Here is a 9,759-nt window from a genome sequence, read left to right as displayed (position 1 = left end):
CCCGTAAGACACAAAGCACAAGGCCAAAGAGTACATTTGGCACGCGCCCACAGTGTCTTATATTTTTCACTTTCAAATGAAACCCACCATGTTAAAAGACATTATTACAAGTCATTTTTTTATTCAGTGTTTAAACATATACAGTCACTTCAAGTCTTTTCCTCTGTATTGTAAAAAACGGGGTGAGGTAGTGAATTGAAGAAGCTACAAACTGACGTCCATCTTGATGACTAGCAGATGACTTTAGCAGTGGGGATGTATTGTACACGTGTTGAGGATAGATGGTTGAAACTAGAAGGCCCTGGAGGACGTTTTGTGCTTGTCACCCTCTGCCCTGGTGGCCCGCTCCAAGCAGCTGACCAATGAAGACACACTCAAAGTTGTCTTCTGTAAATCGGACATTCCCTTTAGTCCACTTCTCTTAAACAAGCCACTCAGGACTCGTGTAGAAATGAAACAAATCAACCATCTCTGTAGAGAAAAACAATGTTCACGAATGACAGTTGAAACAAAGTGGCGAAAACATCAATCCCCTATTCCCCTCGCTCGGTCCATAAAAACGCCTATTCCTGTATCTGTATATATATAATAGAATACGTAAGAACCAACAAGATGTTGTACAAATATTTTAATTACTCATAATATGTTGCATAATTTCTCCCAGTGGTCGCTCCTGCATGTGTGTTGTCAGTTGATCCCGATTTCCTTGCTATCGTCTATCAACATGGAGAAGTGCCTGCCCGCTCCCAGGTCCAAACCCGACGTCTTCCCCAGGCCGTTCATGCCGTGCAACCCCCCAGAGGAGGCTCTGTCCATGGCTGCGGTCATGGCATGAAGCTGGGGGATGCCTCCTCCTCCTCCTCCACCTCCTCCTCCACCACCACCTCCTCCACCTCCACGGTTCTGGATGACTGAGATCTCGTTGTGGTTGTTGTGGTTGTTGTGGTGGTTGTTGTGGTGGTTGTGGTGGTTGTTTTGGAGGTTGTGGTGGTTCTTCATGGCCAGGCCGGTGGTGATGGCGGCGGCGTACCGGTTCCAGAACCCGGGGTCCACGTTCATGGCCCGCGCCGCTAGGTCCTTCTGGAACATCTCCCCGAACTTCATGGGGTCCCCCCCCAGCAGCGCGATGGGGTTCTCCACGGACAGCCGCCGGCCCCGCCTGGCCGGGGCGTTGTTCCACATGTGGGTGCCCATGTGGACCTGGGAAGGAAGGAAGGAAGGAAGGAAGGAAGGAAGGAAGGAAGGAAGGAAGGAAGGAAGGAAGGAAGGAAGGAAGGAAGGGAGGGAGGAAGGAAGGAAGGAAGGAAGGAAGGAAGGAAGGAAGGAAGGAAGGAAGGGAGGGAGGGAGGAAGGAAGGAAGGAAGGAAGGAAGGAAGGAAGGAAGGAAGGAAGGAAGGAAGGAAGGAAGGAAGGAAGGAAGGAAGGAAGGAAGGGAGGGAGGGAGGGAGGGAGGAAGGAAGGAGGGAAGGAACAATGGGAGGGCCATGTTATTCGTCAGATACACACTTTGAAAGTCTGGAGTGGAAGTAAGTATAAAGTCAGTAAGGTAAATATTACATAGTGATAATAATAGTGATATTGTAAGTATTTGAAGAGTTTAAGACTTGCTAACAATAATACACTGGAAATGTATTCCTGTTCACCTTTTCTTTGTTAGTGATAGATAATATAAATTGTCTGACTTTCCAGTATCAATGTCCTGTCATTATTCGATTAAGGACGGTTAGGTCTCGGCGTTCTGTTAGGATTCATTGCGATTATGATCAGAGTGAAAATTCTGAAGCATGCAGTGCATCATGGGTAAAAACGACATTGGAGTCCACAGCTGCAGCTAACTTGCCACCACGACCTGTTAACTGACAACGGGAGCTACCTTCAGGTTGCCTTTAGTGGTGAAGGCTCGTCCGCAGATGGAGCAGACAAAGGGCTTCTCCCCCGTGTGCGTGCGCTCGTGGATCTGCAGGGCGCTGGCCGACGAGAAGTTCTTCCCGCAGGCGTGGCAGTTGTGCTGTTTGGGCGTGCGGCGAGGAGGGGCGGGCCCAAGCAAGCTGGTCATTCCCGGGCTGCTGATTGGAGGATACGATGGAGGGAGCAGGAGGCTGAAGGCAGGGTGATGGTGTCCGTCGATTGGATGACTGTGTCCGTTCATCTCTGTTTTGATTGGTCCTGACGTCATGCTGTTGGCCAGGCTGGTGAGAGCTTCACCTGAAGATGAGAAAAAAAATAATATTGTTATAAACATGGTATTTGTATTTAATTATGATTGTATATTAACAACATCCTGAATATGAATGGATAAGATATCAGAGGAAACTACTTTAATGTTAGTGAGAATGGACGCAAAAATAACTTAACATAACATAACTTAAACCTGAGCGTTTCAACATGAGCCGTTCATTGTTAACCTTTGAAATCTTTTTTTAATTTATTGATAATCACGCGCCTCTTTTCAATCAGAGGTCTCACTACCGTCTTGTGACTAACCCTACGTCGTTGCCGGAGCCAGAAGGCATGACATTAGGGCCTCACCTCGTTCCCTGCTCAGCAGGAAGGGCAGACTGTAAGGACTCTCCTCCTTCATCACACACATCTTGCCGGGCTGTAGCCCTCTCAGGTCCTGGGCCAATCCCGCGACAGATGCCGCTGAAGGAGGCTCAGATTGCTCCATCTTCACCAAGGCTGCTAAAGGCTCTTGAGATGCTGGCCTGTTGTTCGCTGTGGGAGACTTGCTCATTCTGCCATCAGCGCTTTTCCTATGTGCCGGGGACCCCGACACATCAGAAGACTGGGAGAAGGTCGGGCTGCCCGCGGTCCCACTCTCCCCCCGTCTCTCTGCGAGGCGGCAGTTGATGGCCAGCCGCTCCCGGTCCATTAACCCGTTGGCCAGAGCCGTGATGCCAAACGAGTGGTTCAGGTTCACCGTGGAGTCAATCATCCTCATCTGGTTCTCCAGCGCCGCTATGCTGGAGACCACGGCCGAGGTCCTCGACGGGGAGTAGCGAGGAGAGCTAAAGCGCTTAGCGGGACTCGCCGCCCCCTCCTCCTCCTCCTCCTCCTCCCCCTCCTCCTCCACCTCCTCCATGTTCTCCCCTTCCTCTTCCTCCTCTCCGTCGTCCTCGAACGAAAGGTCGTCCGCGGGGTCGTTGTCGTTGCTGCTGAGGCTGTCGAAGTGGTTCCCGCGCCGCAAGGCGCCGCCGTCCACCTCCCTGGGGTCTTCGGCGGCGGCGTCGGAGGGTTCCGGAAGGGGCCCGCCCATGTGCATGCGTATGTGCTGCTGAAGCACCACGGCGTTGGTGAACTTCTTCTGGCATATGGGGCACGAGTGCTGCACCAGCACCGGCGGGGTCTCCCGGTGGATGCCCACGTGGGACTTGAGGTTGCCCTTGGTGGTGAAGGCCCGGCCGCAGATCTTGCACTTAAAGGGCCGGTCGCCGGTGTGGATGCGGTAGTGCATCTTGAGGGCGCTCTGGCAACTGAGGACGCGGTGGCACACGACGCACTGGTTGGGGTCCGTCATCTTCCTGTCAATGTTCTCCACCAGCCGCTCCAGCATGGAGGTCTCCGACGTGTGCATAGAGTCCAGGAGGCCGTTGGGCGAGAACTTGGCCGGGTCTGAGGGGTACAGTAGGGGGTTGGTGTTGGAGAAGGGGGAGCTGGGACAGAGGGGCTCCGGTGTGGTGGGCTCGGACGGGGCTGCGGTGCCGGCGGCGGAGGTCCCGGTCGTTACAGTAACTGGGTTGCTCATCAATCTTTGGATGCAGTTTTGGGGCAGGTGCACTCCCTCTGTTTTTAGCTTGTCGGGGGCCGAGTCCTGGCAGCTCAACTGTGGAGACTCGGAAACAGGAGTTATATGAGGCTCGGTGCCGCCACTAGCAGGGGACAAAGACACGCATTCACCCGATGGTGGCCGGTAGGGAGATTTAATGGATGGTGTTACGCTTAAGGGGTCATTTGAGCTTCCTATACTGGTAAGGGCAGAGGAGAGCGGAAGGCCTATAGGGGTGGGCAGGGTCGCTACCACCGGTTTGCTGTCCAGCCATGAAGATCCAGGTTTTTCTGCGGGAAATGACATCCCATAGGGAATCCCGGAGCTGGTTGGCACATTGTCTAAGTACTCTGGCACGGGGTAGGGGTTCATCTGAACATGAGGATACTTTTCTTTGTGCCTCTGGAAGTGGACCTTTAAGTTTCCTTTCGTGGAAAAGCGATTGCCACAGATGTTGCATTTGAAGGGCCTCTCCCCTGTATGGGAGCGCAGGTGGATCTGCAGAGCACTGTCACTGCCAAACACTTTGGCACAGAAGCGGCATTTATGCTTGAAGAAGGGCTCCTCCGGGCTGGGCTTGGTGTTGAATAAGGACACGTTGGGCAGCTTTCCCTTCCGGTGCTTCAGGAGGGCGGCGATGGGGTCGAGTGCGTGAGCTGTCGCTGCGATGCTGGCCAAGGGGTTGGGGAAGATGACGCCACTAGGGGGGCTGTGAGGTAGGAACGCCAGGCTGGAGGAGGAAGGCGAGCTGAGGAGGAGGCCGCCGTGCTGCCCCCGGTCCAGAGGTCCAGAGGAGCTCAGTGTCTGACCGCCGCCGACGCCGCCGGTCTGGGAGCTCATGTAAGAAGGCGGTAACGTGGGGGTGTGACTGGTGTAGCTGGAGATGGAGGCGGCGGCCGACATCTCTGCGTACGCTGAGGGGGACGTAATCTCGTTGTAATCACCGACGGAGAGCCTGTGTGCGTTTTGAGACGCCAGAGTCTGCGACCTCTCCAGGCTGGGGGACGACGAGACGGAGGCCTGGCCATTGACAGGCGAGGGCATGGCCCCCGACAGCGGGAGAACCGGCGGGGGGACAAGGCCTTGCGACGGGAAAGGGTTGGTCGGGGCCAGGGTCAGGGCCCTGGAGACGGGGTTCAGGGCGGCCTGCGTGGGCTGTCTGTTCATGACCGCCACTTGGCTGCGGATCTGCTCGATGAGCTGCAGCTGCTGCACCTGTTGCTGCTGCAGAGCCAGCAGATGCTCCAGGATCACGGGGATGGCAACCGAGGCGGCCTTCCCGCCCGCCCCTCCTCCGGCGCTTATACCCTGGGAGAACTGGGCCACGGCCACCCTGGTGCCCCGGAGGATCTCCAGCGTGACGTTGGTACTGGGCATGCTGTGGGTACCGGAGGTGGACGGCTGAGGGGACCCGAACTCGGTCAAATCCGGTGGTTGAGGACTGCCGGTCGGGGCGGTGAACTGGGGGATCTCCGCCCGGGCTTCTAGATCCATGGGCTCCTCCGGTTCCCCCTCCTCCTCTAGAACCCCACACAACAGGTGGTCAGTGTCGTTCGCAGGCGGCTCTCCGACCTCGGGGCCCTCGTCTGTGGAGTCCTCCAGACTGGAGTCGCTGGGGGCCACGCTGGGCCCCGGCGAGGGCCCGAGGGAGGTGCGATCGTGGACAGCCTCCGTCCCGTAATCGTCCTTCACGATGAGCACCAGCGGGAGCTCGTCGCAGAGCTTCCGGTGGCGGCCCAGGTCGGGCCAGGTGAGGAACTCGGCGCAGCACCTGTCACACACGTGCGTCTCCTTGCTGCCATAGCAACGCTCCGAGCCGCGGAACTCCAAGCTCTCAGTGTTTTCCGGGATTCCTGAAGGGAGGAGGAAAGCAGCCGTTATACCCTCCCGTCATACTCTGTGGTTTATCATGCGTGGATCATTGCATGTATTATGAGAACTCATGCGATGAGGATATCAATATTTTCCCTTCTGTTCTGTGTAATGTCAAAACGGGCCACAGACACTTTAACACATCCTGCTGGGTTTGGAGGGAAATGTTAATTTCCCTGCTGAATCAATAGAGTTGATAATGCGATCTGACCTCTCGTCCACCCAGACAGTTAATGAAATTCCATGTAGTGGGGTATTGATTTCTGCTGCATTTATATAGGCATGTCAGAGCACAATGGTGGGCCATCTCTGATTGAAGCAAAGAGCACTTACACTCAACAAAACCTTGATGATTTAATCTTTAACGTATAGCGACATAAGACATTTTCGCTCAGGTACTTTCCTCCGATTGATGCAGTCTTTTTTTTCTCAGGCCGCAGTCATGCTATCTTGTATTTTAATCATGAGTGAATCCAGAGAGGTTCAATCGACATTAATAATGTAGGCCTAATTTTCACAATAATTAAAACTCCACTTGTAAATGCCAAATCTTTATTTGTCAAGTGCATTTAGCTCTATTGAGTTTAATTAATATACGTTTTAATTTTGAATCGGAAAAAGGTTAATTGATTGTAAAGAATTTAAGATTGTAAACAAACTAATCTCTATTTGTACATAACTATTACCTCATGAAATCCAACTTCTCCCTTTGACCAATAGTGTTTTTTACAGTAATATTTTTAATTGTGAGAGTGTGTGTGTGTGTGTGTGTGTGTGTGTGTGTGTGTGTGTGTGTGTGTGTGTGTGTGTGTGTGTGTGTGTGTGTGTGTGTGTGTGTGTGTGTGTGTGTGTGTGTGTGTGTGTGTGTGTGCGTGCGTATGTCTGCATTTCTGAATGTCCATTTATCCAGCCAGTGCTGCAACTCATTTCTATACTAACATACATAATCACATTACCATTATCATATCATCTGTCATTAATACCACATATCCCCTTAATTGCCACCAGCATCCAGCATTACCAGAAATGACTCTGGGTGTACTCGGAATAAACACATAACAACAAAGTACACATACGTAAATACCACCCTCTACACTTTAAACGTTCAGTAAAATATCGGCTTAGAAAAAAAGGATTGTAAGTCTGTCATTAGTGTAGAGGACAGACACAGTCAGGGTTTTTTACTGCAGTCAGATTTAACTGACTATAAAAACGGCTGGGGTAGAAGGAGGGTGCAAACGGTGCTGAATAAGTTAAGATCTGGTCGGGATGAACCAGCGCAGGAATAAACTATCCCAGACACCGGCTCTCTGGGTGGGTGGTCCTCTGGACCGACAGGCCGGTTCAGAAAGGCCCTCTTCTTACAGTTTGGGGAAGATTAAAATGGTTGATTTGTAGGGAAATAGTGACTTTCATCAACCTGGTCATGAAAAATAAAAAATAAAAAAACTGCAAAAGCAAGAAATCAAAAATACATAAAATGTTGGAATTTCAAAATCGGTAAAAAGATTTTCAAAATACGGTTGAGAGGATTTACTTGATCAAATTCTATCCCTAATATCATGTTGTGTGGCAAATTAGAAATGGCAGAACCCAACTGTTCCACCGCAGAGCAAAACCGACGCTCCCTACCCATCCTCCCAGCCGGCCGTTGACCTCTGCGGTCCCCCAGAGGTCAACGGCTCAGACGTTTGTATTATTGTCCTGACACGGACCGCTTGGCCCTGCGCCGTCAGAGGTTAAGACAGCAGACCTCAATCAAAAGGCCGCTTCAGAGCACCAGAGAGCCCCCCCTGCCTGGCTGTCAGAGAGCCCGCTGAAAGAGTGTCAGGCCTGGGGGAAAGGCAGGCCTGTGATGGGGGCCTCTGGATGTCACTCAGTACCTTTTCACACACACACACAGAGTATGACTTGAGCAGCGTTATAGGTTCTTACTTCGGCAAACACGGTTAGAAGGGATGTGGGTGTGGGGGGGGGGGGGGGGGGGACCTGGTGATAATTAGACGAGGATTTATTGAATTGAAGAGGAGGTCATTTACTTTGGTAAGTTTGTGTGTCGTTCAGACGATGGAATCTACGCTGCTTGTTGATGTAAATTTGAACTGTACGTTTTGGAATAATGTTTAAATTATGCGTGAAAATAATGATTTATTATTACGCAAATAGGAGGGTAAGCTTTAGGGATTTTGGTCTACAACATAAGAGATTCGGGGGTAGCTGCAACTTTCGAGGTAAAAATGTGTCAACATTTTCTGTTCGTTGAGGTGTGATTTAAGCCTCAATTTAGAAATTGTGATTAAACCAGATCCGTAGAGTTTAAATATTTGTTTAACTGCAAAAAATCAATTCAAACAGCAGGATCCCTTTCTGATGCACTGAAGATTTGAGGATAATTTAATTGAATCCATTGTAAAGCATTTAAATGAATTGACTACAAGGAACTCTGTATTTCTCACCCAAAGTTTTTATATATATTAAAACAAATACAGAGAAAATATCTGTCAATGCTAATTATGGATGGGCCTAGGATTTTGGTGAGTGGACAGGCTCCTCCTAAAACGTCAAAGTATTTTTGTTTCTCAAATGTTTTATTTATGTTCCAAATTATTTTATTTCAAACATAACATTAAGAAATTGTTATTTTCCGTTATAACCACTTATTTTAAAGCATACAAACCACCCACGTATCTCCACGTAAGTTTAGGCCTATTGTGGTTCAAATTAACATGCAAATATGCAATATTTTAAGAGGAAGCTCTTAGTTATCAAAATAAGTCAAACTTGATTAGAAAAAACTAAATGTTAACCTGTAGGATACTATATTAATTCGGAGTTAGTCTAGTCATTCAAACTTATGCAAAAGGGCACAAAATCCCAAACTTTGAGCGGTTGCGAATTAGATAAAAACTGAGTTTATCATTCACACCCTCTTCAGCTCCGTAGGCCTACTTTCAACAGAATAAAATCAGTTCGACTCATTATTCCAACCAGACAAAATATTGAACCAAAAAAAAAAGTCTAGGTGGATTCTCACCCTTTTCTGCAACATACCATTGTCTGAGTATGAGACTCGGGTCCTAGCCGGTCCTTCCTCCTCCTCCCGGAGATGCTGCGGCTTGGCCTGCTTGCGGCGGGACATTGTGCCGGCGGCTCGCGGTGACGCGGTGCTCCAGCCGCTGGCCGGTTCATCGGCGGCCAACATGTGGGACCCCTTCGGCAGAGTCCGCTCGGTGTAATCAGAGGTTATTAACTGGCGCTCCCCGTGTAGAGATTGCGCATGTCACCGCGATTATGATGGAGGACGGATAACGCCTGACGACTCTTGATGTCCTTTGGTGACGGCTGATTGGCTTAAGTCCAGCCTACTCACACCGCTAGGTATGGAAATGAGGGATGGGGTGTATGATGTGCACTATAGTTGACTTCCCGTGTCCACTTTTGTTTTTTTACGCACTGATCTCTCTCCTTAGTGAAGTAGCGGTCCGCGATCCTCCAAGTTTCGCTCGCGTTGCATAATCCTTCACTTCACTTCGCTGTACAATGAGTCTCACAAGCTGCTCCGCAATGGAAAAGTAGCGAACACACGACCTAGCGGTGACAAGCGGCTTTCAAACCCGGTGAAAACATCCGACCGTATGTCCCGTTCAGCATGTTGAGCTTTTTCTCTCCGGGCTCCAGTTGGGAATAGTGCGCTTTTTTTTGTCCCAAAGTCCTGAATAAGTCTTACAGGCTCCGCTGGAGACTATCAGGACACTTTGAGCGAGCTAGAGAGAGGCTACATGACCAGAAGCACCTTCTCCATACCCTTGTTGTTCCCAAACCACCAAAAGTCCCCTTCAGTGCGTCCCGTCGGTGCGTAAAAAGTTTGCAGAGTGCGCCCGCAAACACCGCAGACAGAAGGCTGGTGTGTTGAGGAGGGAGGAGGAGAAGGGTGGAGGTGTGCGTATTCGCGGTGTTTTCTCGCAACTGGCCTCCGCCTCCGGTTCCTCCGCGCGGTGTCCGTTCAGGCCGACTGCGATAGGCTACTGCTGGGAAACCAGGGAGGGAAGGTGTTCGGGCCGCTGCGTTCGTTCGTTTGTTCCCACCTCCCGCTGTCTGGACGCACGGTCTCCTCGCTGCGG

At 50.8% G+C, this 9,759-nt stretch overlaps 1 protein-coding gene across 1 annotated transcript; it reads right to left on the bottom strand.

Moving 5' to 3' along the window:
- Window positions 1–687: 687 nt before the first annotated feature.
- LOC130375529 (sal-like protein 3) lies at window positions 688–8,777 on the bottom strand. Its single transcript, XM_056582507.1, has 5 exons — window positions 8,686–8,777; window positions 2,530–5,597; window positions 1,874–2,205; window positions 900–1,200; window positions 688–851 (listed from the first exon to the last, which is right to left on the bottom strand). Exons 1-5 carry the CDS (start codon window positions 8,775–8,777, stop codon window positions 688–690), a joined length of 3,957 nt encoding a protein of 1,318 aa, XP_056438482.1.
- Between the last annotated feature and the right edge of the window lie 982 nt (window positions 8,778–9,759).

This window comes from Gadus chalcogrammus, chromosome 22 (assembly GCF_026213295.1).
Source record: "Gadus chalcogrammus isolate NIFS_2021 chromosome 22, NIFS_Gcha_1.0, whole genome shotgun sequence".
Lineage (NCBI taxonomy): Eukaryota > Metazoa > Chordata > Actinopteri > Gadiformes > Gadidae > Gadus > Gadus chalcogrammus.
Note: the sequence above shows the minus strand (reverse complement) of the source record. Positions and strands in the feature narration are given on the sequence as shown.

Excerpts from the sequence above, each read along its gene's own strand:
- LOC130375529 (XM_056582507.1), bottom strand. The coding sequence starts at position 8,777 with ATGTCCCGCCGCAAGCAGGCCAAGCCGCAGCATCTCCGGGAGGAGGAG. Across the intron at positions 5,598-8,685 it reads TCATACTCAGACAATGGTAT|CTTGGAGTTCCGCGGCTCGG; the intron begins GTTGCAGAAAAG and ends AAACACTGAGAG. Across the intron at positions 852-899 it reads GATCTCAGTCATCCAGAACC|GAGGCATCCCCCAGCTTCAT; the intron begins GTGGAGGTGGAG and ends GAGGAGGAGGAG.